The sequence below is a fragment of the Hippocampus zosterae genome, chromosome 7 (genome assembly GCF_025434085.1).
Source record: "Hippocampus zosterae strain Florida chromosome 7, ASM2543408v3, whole genome shotgun sequence".
Classification (NCBI taxonomy): Eukaryota; Metazoa; Chordata; class Actinopteri; order Syngnathiformes; family Syngnathidae; genus Hippocampus; species Hippocampus zosterae.
Window position 1 is genome coordinate 21,574,630 of NC_067457.1, and position 19,892 is coordinate 21,594,521.

Genomic DNA, 19,892 nt, shown 5'->3' on the forward strand with positions numbered 1-19,892 from the left:
GCCAGCTACATCTGTACAAATATCCAAAAACAATTAGGACTGGTTTGTTTGTTTTTTTAATAGTAGAAACAATATAAACCTTTTGTTCTGTGAAATTGTTGGAGTGCCACCATTCTTTCTTAGGGAGAGTCTCAACCCAAGTAAGTTTGGGAGCACCTTTTAATTTACTTGAGGCACTGGGTAGTTACAAGATACAACAGGATACAATGATGGAAGGATTCAATGTGAAAAAATGTTCATCAAATTTATTATTTCAAATAAAGGTATAAAAAACAAATAACAACAAAAGACAGATGTAAAAACACAAATGGGTATGCTATGCCTCCAATACATGCTACTCAATTGGATTTCTGGCTTCCCAGAGTGGTTAAAAAAGCAGTTTCTTGGCACCAACACTAAATATGCAGTATGGGTTACACAATGGCAGATTAATGCTGAAACCTGTTTTGTCAAATATACAATGTCCAACAACGAGCATAGAGTATTTCAACAATAATGACATTTCAAGACAACTGTTTCATGTTCGTCTTAGCATCAAGGAAATGATCGCTGACATTGCAATTCAGTCTGTGGTTTGGTGGCGAAAATATATAACTGACACAGAAAAAAGTAAAAAGCACCGGACATTAAACAAATGCCTATTTCTGCTATTAAATGATGGGGATGGTCAACCCGCAGTCTGCTCCCGACTCAGGACTGGCCTCCAGTCGAGCCAGTCTGCTTTGCTCCAAAGCAATGGCCTCTGCAGAGTGTTTGCATTTCTCTGAGCCACACTGGCAGGTAAAGTATTTGCTCTTAATGTCCCAAAAGCGATCTCCATAGTCAAACCTATGAGAAAATACACATTTATTATGTTAATATACTGGAAGATGGAAGATGCTACAGAGAAATTTCGACAATGCTGGAATGGTGGTGTCATGAAGTAAATAGCGGCTGTAATGGTGACAAAAATCTCCACACATCTCACCCAAGTTCCTGGCCGCTAAGGATGTCTCTGGAGCTGAAGAAGGCAATGCGTGGAAATCTCAGATCCTGGTGCAGCATGAACACACGCACGGGGATGAGGTTCGGGTCACAAAGGTGGTTGATGAAGCGGCTGATGTTCCCGTAGTAACGGGCATCAATGCAGTACACCTCCCCGTCCTTCAGAGAAAACGCAGGATGTGTTAAGACATCAATTGAGCAGCATAACTTGTGAGTTTTTTAACACCTTATTGTCCAGGTCAAAAAGGTAGGAGTCATCCTCTCTAACGTCTGCTTCTGCGTCTGAGATGAGCTCCCCCACGTATCTGCATGGGATAAAGATAAGTTTAACATCAAAGCATCGGTGGTCAAAACACGTAAGGGAGCGGACGGTCCCCTCTTACTCGCAGATGAAGCTTCCCTGGGGAATGTCTTGCAACGCTCGAACGCCCCAGCCCATCTTCTCTGTCCTGTAGAGTTGAAGGCGAACTCTGAGAGAAGGAGTGGAACATTTCAGAAGGTTTAGTTCAGTGGACTGAATAGGAGGCAAATAACAATGTCAGAAAAATGACAGCGGTATATTTGCAACTCCCCAAATTCTCCTAATTCAAGTGCAGGGTCAATATTCGCTCCAGTACTATATAAAAAAAATTATAATTGTTGACCGTTAAAGTTAGTTAAGAAGGCAAGCAAATACAATACCCAGTATGATGCGTATACATCTGCAAAACTTACTTGATGCCAGCCTGTACCACCCTGTTCTTGCATGAACGGTGACAAGAACAGGCCATGTTGCATTCGAAAATTAGAGGCGGTTCGATCTTATTAAACTCTTGAAGCAACCGCTGATCCTGTAAAAATAAATAAAGATTCCAATCGTTTTGGATCTCAAACCAAATATGTTTCGGTTTTGGTTTACCTTGTCATACCAGCAGCGGATGCTGAGCTGTCCACAGAGGCAGTTACTAGAGGAGCAGTCATCAGTGCATCCACAGTGCTGGGGAAAGTGTGACAAGTGTCATCATACAGCGTATCTTTGGGAGGGAATAGCGGTTAAAAATAATAATTAAAAAAAAATCGTACCTGTAAATGTGTAATGTTACGGTCTATGTTCATTGCTGACGTTTCACAGTTTTCTGAAACGTATTTGTAGTCTGAAGGACAGCCTTCATCATCGACTGCGTTTACACATGGAATGGGTGCGTTCTCATAACCCTGGGCAATGTCACTAGGACGAAAAAAAAAAAAACACAAGCAGTGTTGACTGGTTAATAGCTTGCATTTTGTAGTCAATACAGATCAGTGTTTCAATGTGTATACATTCTAATCTGTCGATAGTGTGCCGGTCTGACACACAATATATTATAATTCTTGCTCCCTTTGCCACTTCAGATACATCTTTTGTAAAACTGTGGAAAAACAATTCCAGTTTTCGGAGCCTACATCAGAAAAAGAGATGAAGGACATTTCTAAGGTATGAATGTCAGCAAGACCAACCTGCAGATAATTCTTTCTGTCCTAAGCATGCGATTGGTTATTCCCCTTCGTATCTTCCTGTTGATCTGGAGCGCAACCCATACCGGCGTGTCGGGGCGCGCAAGGGTGAGCGGTGTGTCTCCCTCCCTGTTAATCGTGTCGATATCTGCACCTCTCGAGAGAAACAAGCTAAAGTGAAAACACACAAAGGTGACAATTATTTCTTTTTTAAAGGGAATGCCATCAGGTAAGTTTACAACTTAGTCTGTTTCGATGATTTAGCTGAATAATGTTGCGAAAACCCGACTCACGTAACACATTCCAAGTAGCCTTCTCTTGCGGCAATGTGGAGTGGCGTGTCGCCGTGCACATTTACTGAGGCAAGGGAACAACCGGCGTTCAACACCATCTCCGCAATGTCCACATTTCCTGCATAAGCTGCCCAGTGTAGACATACATTCAACTCCTAAGGGGGAAAAGATAAGATTTTAACCTAAAGAGTCTCTCTTTTTTTTTCTTTTAAAAATTGTAGTCGGGGTTCTGCTTGGCTCTTTGACAATTATCAGAATATAGACTAGCATCTCTCCAACCACAACTTGAAAGGTTCTCAAAGGAGTGAGACTTGTTAATTCGAACAAGGAAGGTACAGTACAGTGTGAACGTCTTTCCGAATAGCAAAAAGAGTAAATGTTAGGGGCAGGTATTGGTGTTAGAAATGATGTACATCCAAATTGGAGCATATGAACCATGCAGTGTAAATATCTTTAACTTCCTGCTCCGAACCACATAGCAGGACATTTTTGTTGTACCCTGGTAGGCGATCACCTTGTCATTGATGGTAACGTCAGCGCCTCGGTTCAGCAGCACTTTGATCACCTGCACGTGTTTGTGTTCTGCCGCCCAGATGATTGGCGTCCAACCACCGCTATCCTGAGAGGAGCCACGAAAATGTTATCATGAAGAAAAGTTTAGAAAGTTTGACACGGTGACATTACCATTAAGTGGGTGTTTCATATTTAAGGCGTAGAATTGTTTGAATTAGTTTGACTGCATCTATGCATTAGCATAGCGTAGTGATTAACTACAATGCTTTACAAATTTACAATTTACACGCAAATTCAGTTTACGACACCATCATGGGAAAGGAACGCTGTCTTATGCTTTTGCGCCTTTTTCTTTACCTGTGCATTTACATCCACCTGTCCCGTCTCCAATAGTGTGTTGACAATTTCAAGGTTGCCCTGTTTGGCTGCATGGTGGAGGCCAGTATATCCATCCTCCTCCTGGGACCAAAAAAAAAAAAGTTAAATAAATCTTGACTTGACATACAAACGCTTATATCGTCACGAAAAGATACACACAACATGATAGACGCAAGCCCCATTCTGGATCAGGTATCTAGCCACCTCTACATGATTGTTGACGATGGCTTCAAGAAGAGGCGTTCTCAGGTCCTTGTCCTGAGCATCAATTTGAGCACCCCCCTGTCAGTAAAAGATTATCACTTAGTTAATACACAAAATGGAAGGTTAGGGCCACAAATGTTTCGACATTGACCCCATTTTGAGCATTCCAGCCCTGCACAGCACCACTATGGATATAAAATGAAGCAATCAAGATGTGCCTGAAGTTCAGACTCTGAGCGTTAATTCGAAGGTATTTACCCAAAAATAAATACATAATTTTAAAAAACGCCACTTTGTGGTGAAAGGTAGAAAAACAGAGAGGCAGATAAATATATGGATAGATAAATAATGGCCTCACACACTTGCAGAAGTATGTAGCAGACTTCCAAAAGGCCTCTCTGAGCGGCCGCATGCAGAGCAGAGCGTCGATTCTGAGAGTCAGGCTGGTATGTAGGATCGATGCCCTCCACTTGGAGAAACACATAATGCACAAACTGTAACATCCACTTTTACAAAGAAGAATCCAAAACTAATGAAGAGGTTCAGTGGATGTTGACAGGATGATTTTCAACTTACTCAGCATGAGTAAAACTCTCTGGACTTCGCCTTGTTTGACAGCAGGGTAAAGTTGTCGTGGGTGGAACCTCAGTTTCTTTCTCCTTGGAAGTAAAAAAATAAAATAAAATCACTTTTTTTTTCAAATGCCAATGTGAAAAATAATCTTTCTACAACTTTAGCTGACAAAGAGTAACACTGTACTTGAGAGCAAACCTTTCGGTATCCTGTGTGAGAATCGCCTTTTGGAGCGCCGCCCTGCTGGGTCCTGGTGGAAGAGCACTGGGGGTGACTGGCTTCCCATTTGGCATACACACAGACGGCCCCACGCTGTCCACTCCCTCCTCAGGAGGCGGCACGGTGGCGGCGGATGCGGTTGAGGGCACAGGCGGAGGCGGCGCCGGCGGCTGCTGTTGCTCCACTGTTAGAGGCGTCATTCCATGGCTGCGCATCCGTGCACTGATGAAGGTAGTTGATGGTGAGAAGTACTGTATATATGAAAAGGATTTTTAAAATATTTCCCCCCCCTTTTTCATTTAGTACCTTTTGATATTTTAAGACGTCAGAGACAGCCATCGCAGCATAATCACGTCTCACTAATAGTCGTGTTTATTTCCTTAAAATTTTTCATCGCTTTGCCGAGGAATGAGGTTTTCAAACAAATTTGTTTTGTGTTATTCTGGAAGTTCTAACTGTCAATTTTGGGGGCAGTTAGAAAGAGGCTTGAATGCGCTTCATCCTCACAAGGGTCGCGGGGGGTGCTGGAGCCTATGCCAACCGTCTTGCCAGCCAGTCGCAGGGCACACAGAGACGAACAACAATCCACACTCACACTCACACCTAGGGAAAATTTGGAGTGTTCAATCAGCCTGCCATACATGTTTTTGGAATGTGGGAGGAAACCGGAGTACCTGGAGAAAACCCACGCAGGCCCGGGCAGAACGTACAAACTCCACAAAAGGAGGCCGGAGCTGGGATTGAACCCGGTACCTCTGCACTGTGAGGTCGACGCGCTAACCACCGGACCACAGGGCCGCCCACGTTGAGTTTAAGCAATTGAATAAATACTGCGTTTTGAAGTCAATGAGTAATCGTTTTATGAATCTGGATGTCAATCTCAATCAAAAATACTATTTTTATTTCCATCATCGTCCAAACCTGGATGGGAAGCAGATTATGTTTTCACAAACGTTTGTCTTGTGTGCAGTGCCAACGTGGCTGCGATGAAAGAATATGCTGTAAAATAAATCGCCACGAAGCTAAGCACCCCGACAAGTACAAGGACCTGCATGTAAAAGAGACGCCCCAGAAGAAAGAAAATGAGTGTGGTTTCACAAGCATACTATGTTCACACAAGTAAAATCAACTTATTTTTTCTTACAATTACAAATACAAGGTAAGCAGTGAAACCTTACCTGACAGGCCTTTCAGGCATCTTCCCATCTTTCATCCCTCCTGTGGAGGCTGTGAGAGATGGCGCCGAAGGGACGGATGGCGGCAAAGACGGCGTGGTGGTGGAGGACGCCGACATGGTGACCACCATGGTGGAGGAAGCTGTCGCCGCGCTCAAGGAAGGCATGGTGACCTCTTGAGCCTCAGTGGCATCCTCACCACAGTGGGGACAGAAAAGCATTCCGCCATTTGTTCTGCTCCGCCCACCCCCGAGTACCGTGACACACCCACGGTGGAAACGGTGGGCGATGCGCTGGTCCGGGCAGCACTCAAGGAATGTTCCCTTGAAGATGAAAATGGGGTTGAGCGAGGACAAATCAACCAACTTGGTGTAAAGATGAGAGGTGCTAGCAACTTACTGCTACACAAAAAAATCCACAACCGGGACAGCAGTGGTGTTTCACCATGTGTGAGCGATGGGTCTCACAAAGGACCATAAGGGGCACCCGGCTAGATGGTCGCATGGTCTCTCCTTTGACCGTCACATTGGTGCAGGGCCTCAGCTGGCACATTGAACAAAATGATATCAATTACAAAGCTAGTCTGTGATTTCTTACAAATGAGTTCAGCTGCAAAATGAGACATGATGGGACGAGATGGGCAAATCTGACGGGCCACGATTACCATCGATTTTAAAGTTGTTTTTTTAAGGAGAAACCGAGACTGCCTGGACCTTTGAGGCTGGAAGGACGAGGACAGCACGTTTATGTATATCCCGGCACATGACACTATTCGCCGACAACTCTTCCTAAGCTAAGTCGTTTGTTTCATTTTCCAATACCCACCTTGGCGCCACCTGTTTACACTTAAAGGACCTAAAGTGGCACATTATTTCAATGCCACCAACAAGGTCATTTTATTAGGTTTTTGCTGAGGAAAATGAAACGGACACTCATTTTCAAAAATAACAATCCCTTTTGAACTAATCAGTAAATAACTAATAGCCCCTTTTTCACCGACATGCCCGCACGTCTTTGTGTGATGTCAGTTGCAGAACTGGACAGCAAATTGGCCGGTGTGGACAAAGGAATGTACTTTACTGTAAAAAGGCAGTATTGACTCCGATTTTATATATCGTCGCTGTCAGACGGAATCCCCACACGTCCAAAATAACTTGTCTGGAACTCTTAAAAATAAATAAATAGATAAAGTTGGTGTCATAGACTGTTGCACACTCACATACAAAACAGGAAGCAAAAATCATCCTGATTCGCTCATTTGATATGCAAAAAGAATAATAATAATTTACCTCTCCATCGCTGCTCTCAGTGGCCATACACTGTCTGCTGACGCGGTGGCTGGTGCTGTCGAAGCGAGGCGCTTCCATCCTGCAGCTGCAAAGGGGAAGCTCCTCTAGCCGCTCCGTGTCGCCTCCGTCGCTTCCCTCTGCGACAATGACATTTCAGATTGGCCATCGCTCCAGTTGGCTATATCAGATTGGCCGAGATTTGGGATTTTAACACCTGTAATCTGTAAATTAATCAATGACATAATTGATCCGATCTGTGAATTAAGTCATGACAGCTGCGGTGTTATTTGTATTTTCATTTGGAAGCGCCGCTTAACGTACACATTTTCCACAAACCTTTGGTACGGGTAAACATCTATACAATGTGAGGAATGCTACTTTCCCATGTACTCATGTATATTACGCACTCTGGACTCTTATTCTCGTAAAATTACATCAGAAATCACATTGTCCAAGACCTTCAAGTTTGACACCGGTAGACCATCAGCAGGAACTACGTCTAAAGTACCGGTATGTCCTTATGCGAACAATCTTTGCATAATTGCTGAACTATTTAGAAGACTAAAAGAGAAGTCTGAGATCAAAACTGGAGTTAGCTAATCATGAAAATTGCTAAATGCCAACATGTACTGACCTACACATAGTCAAACCTCATTTAAAACCCAAATGATGTTTGATTACGCTGATTTCAATGGTGATGCGGCCAAAACAGACACATCATATTTTTTTTCAGAGACCATGAAGGCAGAAAAAAATAGAGAAATGAGAAATGCCAAGATGTTTCTAACACTGTAGCTTCCCGTGACATCAAACATACACGCCGTAAATGTATGACCCTACCATGATGAGGTGAGAGTGTCAGGCTGTCGGCAGCAGCAATGTCCAGTGCATCCAAGGGAACCTCGGTGTACTCGGCGGACCTTCCAGCTGAAAACCGGACATAGCACACACCAGAATGAGCGGGTTGCTGCTGTTCGTGCGATATTCTGAGCAAAACACAACATCATTCAACATCATTCTAGTCCCACGTGTCATGTTAGCATAGCCTAAAGTACAACTTTTTGAAGCTCACGTAACTGCTTGTATAAATAAGTTATCGGGGGTGGCAAATTTTGGTTGTGAGTTAGACAGCGGCTAGAAATAGACAACTATCAAATTAAAATAAAATGTTTAATTTTACTATTTCTCAGTGTTAATATGCAAAACAGATTTCATGACGACAAGAATGTTTTGACAACGCCTTAGACTATGCTTACCGTATGTCACTCACCTCCTTCTGTCTCCAGCACATCAGAGTTGATTCTGTCTGTCGCCTGATCTGCCTGTTTCCATGGAAACTCTCGAGACTTGCTCTGAATCAGCGTGTCTCTCGGTGATTCTGAATCCAATTCCTGAGAAGAATGTTCAATTGGGTAGGATGGATTCAATGTCTGTGATGTTGCATTCGTGTCAGTGTTCTGACAAGACATCCTGTTGAATTTGAAACTACAAGGTCTAGGCCGCGCCCTTTGTAAAAAGGCATGTTCAAAAAAAAAAAAAAAATCACCCATAAGGCAGACGCAGAATTTGATCGAGCGTGACAGAAAAAAGTCAGCATTGGTGAACAAGTCAAAGTTTCACAGCCCAGAACAATACATGTTTTTGCGTGCCACATGCCATCTTCGACTTACCGGTTTTTGTGTATTGTCAGAAATGTTCTCGGTTTCGTCAGGAGAGCTGGCAGATAAAACGCCAAGTTTTCTTTTTTTCGCAACTGTCAAGAAAGGCACACAACTTTCATCATTATTTTGCACAATGATACAGCAACACAAACATGGGTTTAATTTCAAAAGGGGACTTTCATGGTCACGGCTATCGGGCTGTGTTGTGTGCAGTGTGACTGTGTGCTTTATGGTGATTTCTGGTACAGTGGAAAAGGGATATGGCGATAGGCCCCATTTCATTTCACTTTCGGACATCTTTCAACATAATAGAACCACTGGATTCAAATGCTGCTGAGGTAGTACAGATGGAGTTTTGGCTGCTTTGTATAAAACAGAAAAAGCAACAACAGAATATTTGTACAAACGGTTTCATTAGGTGACATTTTATATTTCCATTATTGCCTACAGGAAAAAAAAGCACAATTTAAATCAGTACAGTCCTACGAGTGATTATGTTTTACAAATACAACAAAAGGTTTCATGCTACGCACTGCAACCCAACTGCATTCCCCATCCATTTAAGCCATCTATATAAATATGGTTGTACAAAAGACAAATGTCACTGTACATTACATTGGAGATAAACTACCTCAAAGTCATGTACAAACAGAATAACCTGTACATATATTGTTTCCAAATGATTCGAGATGCTCACCAGTTTCAGTGTCGGACAACGACCCTGACGGCGTCACAGGTGCAGGTGTTGTGTCTATTTGGCTCCTCTGTATTATAAAGTAATTTGTTACAAAAAAAATACACACACACACGCACGCACACACACACGCACGCGCACGCACACAGACAAAAAAGGAACCCTGTCATTTACCTGTATTGGTGGTAGCCGGGTCATTGTTTTACGTGCCCGATGGATTTTTGGTGGTTCCGATAAGGTAGAGGGAGAGGAGCACGATGGAAGTGCAGATGGCAGTACAGGTTTACTACTAATAGGCCCAGAAACACTCATCTTTGCGCGGCCTGGTGACAGTGCCACACACGTAGAAGCAGAGGAGGACAACAAGGAGGAGGTAGTCAAATGTATGGATTTGGCGGCATACCCTGTACGGAAGAGGTCAGATTTAGCACAAAGGGATAGTAATGTAAGAAATTGTGGACATTCCAAAGCAAAACATCACCTGGAGGTGGTTTATGAACAGGGGAGGACGCGCCATCCTCTCCATCTTTGGGTGCATCCTTTTCAGGCTGCTGAGAACTCAACACTTGTGTTACACCACCGGCCGGTTCTGTTTTTGTGGCAACAGCATGCAAGGTGACATCAGCATTATCTGAAGGGAAAAAGTCATTTGTTGAAAAAAAAATTTCAATTTAAAAAAAACAACACATCTTATACACACAGAAAAGAAACTAAAGGTGAGTCATACCTTGCTTGACTTGACTTGGGCCAGCTATAGACTCTGTGACATTTCCTTCTAGAGACTCCTGGGAAATAAACAAGACAATATCCAAAGCATAAATTTATATATTCTTGTATTTCTAAATCCATTTATTGTTTTGTTGTAATGTGTGAGTATAGTACAATGTAAAAAGTCCACACACCCCTTATCAAATGCCAGATTTTTGTGATGTAAATATAAATAAATAATTAAACAAGTCCAATAAAAAGCAATTCCAACTATAACTTTTAAAACTCATTCGTAAAACAAACTGAAATCTTTAAGGGACATAAATATAAAAAGTACAATAACATTGACCCATTAATATGTGCACACTCAAACCAAGATTTTGTTGTCTTTTGGGGTAGGAGTCCATCATTGTGGTGTAATTTGTCTTTAACCTGCAACAGCATTTGTACAACTCTGTATTCGGAAAGTGTGGCCTAATAAATATATATGCAAAATATCGATTGTTATATTCATTAATTATTCAATTTCAAGGGTAGAATTGCATCAGTTTAACTGAGAATTTATCTGGTTGTCGCAAAGGTAAGCATCTTCTTGAGATGCTTGGGGCAAAAAAAAAATACGAGGTAGGCCAATATTTTAAGAAGTTTTAAGAATTTTGATATGCAAAATGAAGAATTCAGTCATGAAACGCGCTTTTGGTTGGTATTTCAACCAATGGCTGCTCATCTCGGTGTGTACGTCAAATACCGCCATCGGTAAAGCAAGCCGTTCATCACGAAAAAAAACAAAAAGACTAAACTTCAGCAATTGTGCACAAAAGCATCACAGTTAAAGCTCGACTACAAATAAGAATACACCACATTGTAAAATGTACAGTTGGGCCACGTTTCGTGTTGACCGTCGAAAAGACTGGACGAATTAAAATTCATGATTCAATAGAATTGGATGAAATAACTTACAGGTAAGGTACTATGTTCTCGAAAAAGGAAAACAACGACAAATTATCACAGATAATCATAGTACAGTTGAACATCAGTGTTACTAGCTAACAATAACAATTGCTAGCACTTTAGCATAACTTAGAAACAAACAGCTCCAGTAACCAACACTTAAAACGCTGCCATATTCTAAAGCGTCGTATTTCACGATATAAGAAAGTGTAATTTCAAATGTGTAGTTCGTATTTGCTGGCCTAATGTGTATTCTTTGCTACCTTTGTCGAAGGCTCGGAAGCCGACATGTTTCCCAATGAGCGTCAACGTAAGGGGAAATGAACGTGTTTACGTCACGTGCCAAGGCCCGCCTCCGGCAACCGAGGTTATTGATTGGAACCCGCTGATCGGAAATCAGTATGCACCTTCACGCTTAAAGTAGACCGAAGCGCAGGGAAAACGACAAAACCGACCCGAAGTCAGTCCAGTTGTCCGATAACACTGTTGACTGCTGTTGTCACGGGATGCTCTTCATCCACAGAGGTCGTAAAGTAAACAGAGTGGCTGGAGTAGCAAGCACCGAAAGGAAGGAAAAAATACTTTAACGAAACAATTCAGTCGGGTGAAAAAAAACGGTTCGGTACACTCGACGGAATACAGAGGGGCGGTGAGTGCATTCAAAGTTAAATCCTGCAACAGGATGAGTGTGGATGTTTTGTTTGTGCTTGAGTGGTCAGATGCCAGCAAGCTAACGCTAGCTACTACTCGGGCTGTGTGTGTGTGTTAGCTGAGGGGGAAAATAGTAATCGGTAACGTCATTTATTATGATGCTCTTTGTCGATTCCTGGTTTTGGAGTCAACAAATTGAGGTGACTTTTCATGGCCGATCGATATTTAAAATTATTATTAAATATTGGTTGTTGTTGTTTTAATTTGCAAAGATTATTGTCACATTCAAGAGCCGCACTATTCTTTTCTTTCTCTGCTAAATTTTATACTAGATACCACATATTAAATTCCATAGTGCTCTGTTATAGTATTATAGCAACACCAAAAGGAATACAGTATATAGACCGTCTATAATATCTCGCATTCCATTTGGCGTTGATGAATTGAACTTGCACCTTTCAGTCTAATAGAACAAGCAAGGCCAGGAAGATTCCAAAACGAGCTGTCAGCTGCCAAAGAACATGCACCATATCTCTTCAGACACGATGGAGACGCTGTGTTTCCGCTTGCCCGGCCATGGAGACATGACCCTCAATCACATCAATTCTTTGCGATCTCGCCATCATTTTTGTGATGTCACCATTTTGACCAGCAACAACCAAACATTCCGGGGACACAAGGTAGTGCTTGCTGCTTGCTCACCCTTCTTGAGAGACCAGTTCCTCCTCAACCCTTCCTCTAAGCTTCAGGTAGATAAAGAATGGCAACATGCAAAATGCTTTTGTGTCTGCTGTCCTGTGGTTTAAAAAAAAAGCTCTCTTTCTCACCGATTTCTAGGTTTCAATGCTGCACAGCTCTTCTGTCATGTGCGATCTGCTCCAGTCCTGCTACACCGGTGTTCTACAGTTTAAACCAGAGGACATAGTCAACTACTTGACTGCCGCGAGTTACCTGCAGATGGAATGTATTGTAGAGCGCTGCAGGAATGCTCTGAAGAAGTACATGCAGTTGAAAAGCCCCAATCCACTGAATGTTAGTCACACCAAAAGTGTTTTCCGTAAAAGACAGAAAACGCTATTTTATTTCAGCTGAAGTTTTTCTAAACCAATTTCAGTCGTGCCAGTTGTTGCACAAAAACCTAAGGATGATGGCAAAAAGTATAAATGTGTGTCTACTATCTATCCTGGCTTCTCAGTCCAGTAATGCTATCTTGTCAGCTCAGAATCAATAATAAAATGATTGCATTTATTGTTAATGCCTCCAAGGCAAGGCGTACAAACAAAAAAGCAAACCGGGATCCTCACTTTCTAATTCATCATAACGCAAGAGACACCATTGATTTTTGAAATGGGTCAAAGGTGAACGCCTACTGAAATCACGATGTCGAGAGAGAAAAGAAACAGCTGATCCTGAAGCTGCAGTCATGAGTCACAGCTCTTCACAAATGGCCCTTTCAAATTTGAAAGTTCATGGGATGTCTTTTTTTTTTTTAGGCTAATCTGCAATTCATTTGAGCTCACGTTATTTTCTTTTTCCACTTCTTGCAGATAACGAAAGAGGAGAGAGTGCCTCAGCCCGTGATTGTTAGTGGCAGCATTCATTCCATCGCATCGCCCTCAGGCGGTCGACCTTCCCCCGTGCATAGCCCAGAAATTCACTTAGTGGAGGAGAACAGCACACAGGACAGCAGTCAGCGCAACGATAGCAGTCTTTTGGTGGAAAAAACATGCGTTCAGGTGTGTGTGTTTGTTTGTGTACGTGTATTCTATTAATTTCAGTACCAGCCAATTCTGGACCAGGTCTGAAAAGACGTTTAAAAACGTCTTTGGGAGTGAATGAGTTAAATGTAGCCTTCTTTTTCTTGAAAGTCATAGACTCCTCCTCTGCCTCCTTGCTGGGCCTTTCCCCCCTTCCCAAAGAAACTTTCCAAAGACCTTTGTTTTTTTATTCGTTTTGCTAGCTCCTGGGTTTCATTTTCGCAGTAACCTATCATGTAACTGAGAAGCGAGCCTTCACCATCGTCAAGAGTGACATATTGTAGACGGATGTGACAGAGGATCCGGTACTTTTTCAAAATAAAACACTTTTCAGATTCCGAAATGAATCAAATCGAAGGAGTGTAAGTTATGTATTTTCTGTGCGACCCGGTAGCAAATGACCAACGGACCGGTACCGGCCCACCGCCCGGGGGTTGGGGACCTCTGGTGTAGTGTTTTCGATGATTGCGTCCTGTCTAAGGTGGAGTAGTCGGTGTGGCCACAGCTACTTTGAAAAATCAGGGAAGTTCTTTTACTGATGGCTTAACTATTTTTATTTTATTTTTTTACATACAGGTAGTGTTTTTGGAAGCTAAATAACACTTTGTCAAGAGCACAGAGTGTGAAAACTCTCTGAAAATGCAAATCTCTTTCCTTCCATGATTGGGATTGATGCTTTCGACGTTGTGTTAATGTTGTTAAGTAATTATTCCGCTAGAAGTAGTAGTAGAACATTGTTGAATTTCATCTTGGTATGAGAACTATTGACACTAGTCTCTCTCCTGAGAATCTGCTGAAGTAGTTAAAACAAAGAATGTACTGTGAAGTTTAGAGCCCATTTCCCTTTGGTTAATTAACAGCCCCCCAAGGGTTTTCTTGCCTCCACCACCTCATAAAAGTCCCTGAAGGCTCTCAAGTGCCCTCAAAGAGGAACCCTAATCTCAAGATCTGTGACCAGCAGCAGTGGTCTATACTTTATGGTGTTGTTCCTTCCTGTTGGTTGGGTTTGTTCAGACACTGAAAGAAACAATGTACAATGCGGTTGAAGGTATTTCCTGCTCAATGTTATTACAATCAACTTTAGTGCCCTCGACCCCCACTACTTCTGGGGCCCCCCTCCACGGGACATGTTTTAGAGGAGCTGTTATCTCAGGTGTCTGTGTTCCTGCCATCGCACCAAATGGGGGGTAGTGGTGGTCTGGTCTCACCTCACCGCTCCTGGCTTCCTCCGGCCACACCGGGTCAGATGACATGTTACTTTCTTTGTTTCGGGATTTGCATTAGAGGCGTACCTCCCCGCCTCTCATTATCATATTGTCTCTATGTAATCTCATGAATGTGTTTCTTCGGGGCTTCCTGATGAAATCTGAGACTCACAGGAGCCCGAATCGATTCGTGTTGCGTTGCGATAAACTGAAGAAAAGACTACGTGGTGTTGGGTCTTCTTCCACCTTATAGAGGGATAAAAGAATCTGTAACCAAGGAAGGGCCAAGAGCAAATTGACAGCTCCCATTCCTCAACAATGTCTCCATTTTTTTTGCCACAGGATAATGCATCAGACCATGGAGGAGATACGTTCCAAGTTTACATCTCTGACGAAGAGCAAAACACTGTCAAAGTAGAAGATTCCAGAGCTCCCGCTGATGAACATAATGGTGCTCGTTCCCCTGCGGCAGACGGGGGGGTGGGAGAAGAATGTGGCGAATATGACTTGATTCCAACTGCCCAAGTCCCTGGCACGGATGGCTTCTCAAGGGAAGGACTGCGATCTTTCAGACACAGGTTATCCGAACCTGGCTGGGGCCGAGGGAGAGCAATGGGAAGGGGTTTCAAGAGGAGGCGGTGGGTGTCATCTCAGGAGAAAAAATCCCCTCGATCAGCCTCCCAAGATTTGTGGTATCTTGCCGGGACACCTGGCGGCTTTGCGATGGACTTCAGCGAAGGGTTCAAGCCGGGAAGTTTTTTCTCAGTCGACCTCCCGCGATTGGATTTGAGTTTAGATGACGCTCAGGGGGACAAGTCTTTGCCACCGGCCGCCCGTAGTTTGACACATTTTGCAGTGGACGAGTCTGGCAACTCTGGCGAGGGGAGTTGCGGGTTGAATGCCGGTACGAGCGAGGCGGGGGACGAGTCTGTCGCCGTGGTGGGCTCCACATCTAGCGTAACCGGGCCGGTCATCTGCGAGCACTGCGGCGTGACGTGCCCCTCGACTCACGCTTTGGCCATGCACTACTGCTCCGCTCACCAGGTTTACTCCTGCCCCTTCTGCGACAAGCAGTTCCAGCACTCATACAACCTGAACCGACACATGGCCTTGCACCGGGGCAACGGCAAACCCCACCAGTGCCCCCTGTGTTCCAAGGGCTTCACCCAAAGGTCCACGCTCATCGACCACATGAACCTGCACAGCGGCGAGCGCCCGCACCGCTGCGCGTACTGCCACGCCCGCTTCGCCCACAAGCCCGCCTTACGGCGCCACCTGAAGGAGCAGCACGGTAAAACCACAGTGCAGAATTCCATCCACGAGCAGGAAGAGCGAGAGAGATCGCTCGGGAGGATACCAGAAGAAACGCAACAACGTCCGGTCACTGAGCAAGCGTCTTAAAAAAAAAAAAAAGAAAGAAATGTAAGGCTAAACCAATTTCATCATGTAAATGTAGTTTATATGCAGGGTCTTTGAAATTGCTGCTTTTAATGATGGTAAATATTGTATTTCATGTAAACGGCATTCAGAGGAATCATTAGGTCCTGCAAACCTGTTCACACCTGCAGTCATCTCGTTAGCTCTGCGTCCCGCGTCCCAGGCGCATAATTTTCCCGCGAGGACGCAGAGTTCCAAATAATGTGCGTTTTTGGGACGCAAGGAAATTTCTAAGTCAAAACAACAACAACAAAAATGACGGTACATCTTTTTTTTTTTTCCAGCAATGCAATGTCGCAGTTCAATAATCGCCACCATTGTTGTTTTGATCTCGCGTTAAGCAATCTCGCTGGGGTTAAACGGTAAAATTATCACTGCACCTGTTGTACACTGCCTATTGCGGGGGCCTTAAATAGAAGGTTTGTTCAATTGATGATTCCTTTGAAGCGCCTTGACTTGGACCGCTGGTAATTACTGTTCAAAGAAATAAATGTTTGGAGGTCTGGTTTCTTGTTAAATTACTGTTCACCACACACATCTTTAGGTTCAAGCATAAAGGCGGGGTGCAAGATTAAAACAGGAATAGCGCACAGCTAGCCGTAATCTGAATTATTTCAGATTTTTTTTTTTTTTTGCTGAGGTAAGAGAATAAATACAGTTCAACCCAACATGTATCACACGCTGTTCACATTTTGTGCAAAAGTGAAATTTTGTGATGATTATGTATCTTTTAGCTGGAAATGACAACAGTGACAAAAGGACTTTTTACATTATGACACATGTCCAAAATGACAAGCATTCCCACAGGTCGACAACCGAGCCGGAAACTGATCATCCAGAAATGCAGATGCTTTGTGTGAATCATGCACTGATCATCTTGTTGCAAAATGGGAGGAGTGGGGGTGAAGAAGTTAAAAAAAAAAGTTAATGGAAAACACTTGATTGGGTTTTGGACTATACATTTATTGAGCACTGCACCATTGTAATTGACACTGCCAATCACCACAAAACATTTTTTGGGCTTCCTTTTGACAAAAGAAGCTGAACACAAATTTATGAATGTTTCCATTTTGACAAAAAAACAGGAGATTTTGTCGCCCATTGATGGCCGACATGTCGTGATGAGAAAAGGGTTTAAAGGCAAAAAAGAGAAATCGAATGAATAATAATAATAGCCAGTTGGTTTCATTCCAGGAAATCTTCGCTGTACACGACCTGATTCCTCTTGTCCCTGTAAGAGCCTTTGGTGCTGTTGTGCACGGCTGTAAATCAAATATGCAATTTTAAAATGAACGTAGACGCACCTGCGTCAAAAAATGAAGCTGAACAAGCGAGTGTTTACCCAGAGAAGCCCACACAGACTTGCCGGTGGCGGCGTCCAACATGGGTTGCTTCCTGGCAATGCTGACTTTGATATGAACGTCTCCTACTGTGCTCCCATTCATCTGAGGGTAAAATTACAGATTAGACATTAGAATAATGGATAAGCAGATCATATTATTGCTTTCCAGAATCATTTCTGTGCATGATTCTGGAGGATGTCATCGTGTACCAACCTCAGCTACTGCCTGGTCTGCAGACTCCATCTTCTCGAATGTAATGAATGCACAACTACAAATGAAAACGGTAACGGTGAATCATGCACTCCAAAAAATATATACACGTGATAAAAGCATAGGATGACGGATTGTTCCCTACTTGCGTGGGTTGTCCATGGAGAGGTCGATGATGTTGCCGTGTTGAGAGAAAGCTGAGCGCATGTTGTCCTCAGAGAGCCCCGACCCATAAACATACACCGTATTCCCTTTTCTCACTCTGCGCTCGGGATATGAATCCGACCCTGATAAAATAAGCGGCGGCTTTACGAATCCAAAGATGAAGCAGGAGCCTTTTTTTTTTCTTTCCTTTTTGGAGAGTTCACACTCATGAACAAAGAATAATTACTCACGTCTGAATGTTCCATCACGCTCTTTGTCCGCCTCCCGGTCCCGATCCATCTCACTGCTCCGGTCTCTCTCGCTGTCCTTTTCTCGATCCCGCTCCCTCACCCTGTCCCGCTCTCGATCCCTGTCACGCTCTCGATCTCTGTCCCGTTCTCGGTCTCTATCTCGCTCACGGTCACGCTCACGGTCCCGTTCTCGCTCTCGGTCACGATCACGCTCCCTATCACGGTCCCAGTCCCTCTCTCGATCTCTGTCTCGGTCCCGGTCTCTGTCCATCTCTCGACTGGAGGACATTCCTCCCCCATCCTCTTCATCGCGGTATCTGTCACTTGAACTGACGAAGCTGTGGGGAAAAGGTAGGGGAAATATTTTACACCAACAAATCGAGATAGAACACCCATTTCGCCCCCCCAGCCCCCAAGAAGCTGGGATATTACCTCTCATACAGAGACTTCCTGTGCGACCTCCTTCCAGACTACAAGTAAGACACAAGATATTATATAACACCATGATAAATAACAGAACCAACCTTTGAAAACCTAGAGTTTAAAAATTATAGTGACACCTGCCACACACGCAGTACAAAAGAATTGCCCCTGTATACACACACTCATTTATATGTGAACGTGTTCCTCTTCAATCAAATTGTATGGTAAGAGGGGTATCTTACCATTGTAAAATTGGTGTCAAGCTTAACACACTGCATATTACCTCAGGTTGCTCTTCATCTGTAGAAACGCTCCTTTGGAAAGGTAAGAAAGCTGGAACCGGGCCCTTTTCAGGGTCCTGTGATGGAGCGTGCGCGCGCGCGCACACACACACACACACACAGAACAGAAAAAAATATTACAAAGCAAAGAGAGACAAAAAGATGATGGGAGTGATGCAAGTATAAGGACGATATTTTACTTTGAGTTTAATTTCCAGCATACGAGAGCGCTTAAAACCAGAGTTCTTGTTCTCCGACTTGATGGCGCTAATCGCCCCTGACTTGATCAACATCTTGGCTTGCTCAGTTGCTGTTGCCGTGTCAACAACAGGCTGGTCCGACAGTGCTGTAATCAAGTCATGGATAAATAAGCAAGAGGATAAAGACTCATTTTGTACTTAGAAGAGAGAGAGAGTAGAGAAAATTCTTCGTACTCCGTTTTAATCCACTCGGGTTTGTCTGGTTGGTTGTATTCTGCTTCTTAAGAGCAAGTAGTGCCTTTTTCTGAAACACAATCAACAATTAATTAAATGAGGATTATCACTGGGCATGTCGGCGGGTATCTTCTCAAAATCGCATCACCTTACAAGAGAGGCGATTAAAAATCCACTTAGCTTTACCTTTTTCTTGAGCTTGGCATACTTCTTTTGCAAAGCCGCTTCTTCCTCCGTTAGCGAAGATGGAAAAACAACCATGATGAAAGTGGTTTCACTACACAAAAGAAAAATGGGTCAAATCTGCGTTCGTCGCAATCGATTCCACAACCCAGATGACATCAGCTAGCCATAAAGCTAAACTCAATGCACAAAAGTATTCATATGCGTAACTAAATCTATTTCAAAACTCCAGAGTTATCATCCTCGAGCTGTCTTTGCATTGATTTAATAGCATTTTTCTGCATTAACCTTAATTGTGCACTCACCAAATTCACAGGAAGCGCTCAACAAAAACAGTCGCGTAAATATGACGTACACCGAGGTTCTTTCAGCAAAACCAAAAAAGAAAAGTTTCCTAAATCGTTCGTGTTTTTTATCTGGCAGTTGCATATTATATTTTATAGAACATAAGAAACTTT

General features: G+C 43.3%; 3 protein-coding genes across 5 annotated transcripts; 1 reads left to right on the forward strand and 2 right to left on the reverse strand.

The window, feature by feature from the left end:
* Window positions 1-218: 218 nt before the first annotated feature.
* ehmt2 (euchromatic histone-lysine N-methyltransferase 2) lies at window positions 219-11,463 on the reverse strand. Its single transcript, XM_052071546.1, has 26 exons — window positions 11,379-11,463; window positions 10,184-10,241; window positions 9,938-10,087; window positions 9,631-9,860; window positions 9,460-9,526; window positions 8,772-8,854; window positions 8,372-8,492; window positions 7,942-8,028; window positions 7,102-7,238; window positions 6,212-6,355; window positions 5,816-6,135; window positions 4,617-4,859; window positions 4,422-4,504; window positions 4,208-4,314; window positions 3,801-3,923; window positions 3,621-3,722; window positions 3,265-3,369; window positions 2,751-2,905; window positions 2,461-2,628; window positions 2,047-2,191; window positions 1,883-1,960; window positions 1,699-1,814; window positions 1,368-1,454; window positions 1,211-1,289; window positions 968-1,143; window positions 219-828 (listed from the first exon to the last, which is right to left on the reverse strand). Exons 1-26 carry the CDS (start codon window positions 11,403-11,405, stop codon window positions 651-653), a joined length of 3,369 nt encoding a protein of 1,122 aa, XP_051927506.1. The 5' UTR covers window positions 11,406-11,463; the 3' UTR covers window positions 219-650.
* An 11-nt stretch (window positions 11,464-11,474) lies between these two features.
* On the forward strand, window positions 11,475-16,671 carry LOC127604470 (zinc finger and BTB domain-containing protein 26-like). 3 transcript variants are annotated; one of them, XM_052071550.1, is made up of 5 exons: window positions 11,475-11,764; window positions 12,229-12,515; window positions 12,604-12,798; window positions 13,314-13,502; window positions 15,071-16,671. In XM_052071550.1, exons 2-5 carry the CDS (start codon window positions 12,288-12,290, stop codon window positions 16,127-16,129), a joined length of 1,671 nt encoding a protein of 556 aa, XP_051927510.1. In that variant the 5' UTR covers window positions 11,475-11,764; window positions 12,229-12,287; the 3' UTR covers window positions 16,130-16,671. The 3 variants fall into 3 exon arrangements, with proteins under 3 accessions (XP_051927510.1, XP_051927511.1, XP_051927512.1); XM_052071551.1 differs by having other exon boundaries at window positions 12,237-12,515; XM_052071552.1 differs by having other exon boundaries at window positions 12,307-12,515.
* A 436-nt stretch (window positions 16,672-17,107) lies between these two features.
* On the reverse strand, window positions 17,108-19,886 carry nelfe (negative elongation factor complex member E). The gene is made up of 11 exons (XM_052071558.1): window positions 19,740-19,886; window positions 19,438-19,528; window positions 19,252-19,321; window positions 19,018-19,163; window positions 18,820-18,894; window positions 18,546-18,583; window positions 18,114-18,451; window positions 17,864-18,005; window positions 17,722-17,776; window positions 17,508-17,610; window positions 17,108-17,427 (listed from the first exon to the last, which is right to left on the reverse strand). Exons 2-11 carry the CDS (start codon window positions 19,510-19,512, stop codon window positions 17,351-17,353), a joined length of 1,119 nt encoding a protein of 372 aa, XP_051927518.1. The 5' UTR covers window positions 19,513-19,528; window positions 19,740-19,886; the 3' UTR covers window positions 17,108-17,350.
* Window positions 19,887-19,892: the final 6 nt, after the last annotated feature.

What these genes read in the sequence shown, in the direction of transcription:
- ehmt2 (XM_052071546.1), bottom strand. Translation starts at nt 11,405, where the DNA reads ATGTCGGCTTCCGAGCCTTCGACAAAG. An exon ending in CCCAAGTCAAGTCAAGCAAG is followed by an intron (nt 10,088 to 10,183) that starts GTATGACTCACC and finishes TTTTCCCTTCAG; the next exon opens with ATAATGCTGATGTCACCTTG. An exon ending in ATGCCTGAAAGGCCTGTCAG is followed by an intron (nt 4,860 to 5,815) that starts GTAAGGTTTCAC and finishes TACCTTCATCAG; the next exon opens with TGCACGGATGCGCAGCCATG.
- LOC127604470 (XM_052071550.1), top strand. Translation starts at nt 12,288, where the DNA reads ATGCACCATATCTCTTCAGACACGATGGAGACGCTGTGTTTCCGCTTG. An exon ending in ACCCTTCCTCTAAGCTTCAG is followed by an intron (nt 12,516 to 12,603) that starts GTAGATAAAGAA and finishes ACCGATTTCTAG; the next exon opens with GTTTCAATGCTGCACAGCTC. An exon ending in AAAGCCCCAATCCACTGAAT is followed by an intron (nt 12,799 to 13,313) that starts GTTAGTCACACC and finishes CACTTCTTGCAG; the next exon opens with ATAACGAAAGAGGAGAGAGT.
- nelfe (XM_052071558.1), bottom strand. Translation starts at nt 19,512, where the DNA reads ATGGTTGTTTTTCCATCTTCGCTAACGGAGGAAGAAGCGGCTTTGCAA. An exon ending in AGGAAGTCTCTGTATGAGAG is followed by an intron (nt 18,452 to 18,545) that starts GTAATATCCCAG and finishes TTTTCCCCACAG; the next exon opens with CTTCGTCAGTTCAAGTGACA. An exon ending in TCCATGGACAACCCACGCAA is followed by an intron (nt 17,777 to 17,863) that starts GTAGGGAACAAT and finishes TTTCATTTGTAG; the next exon opens with TTGTGCATTCATTACATTCG.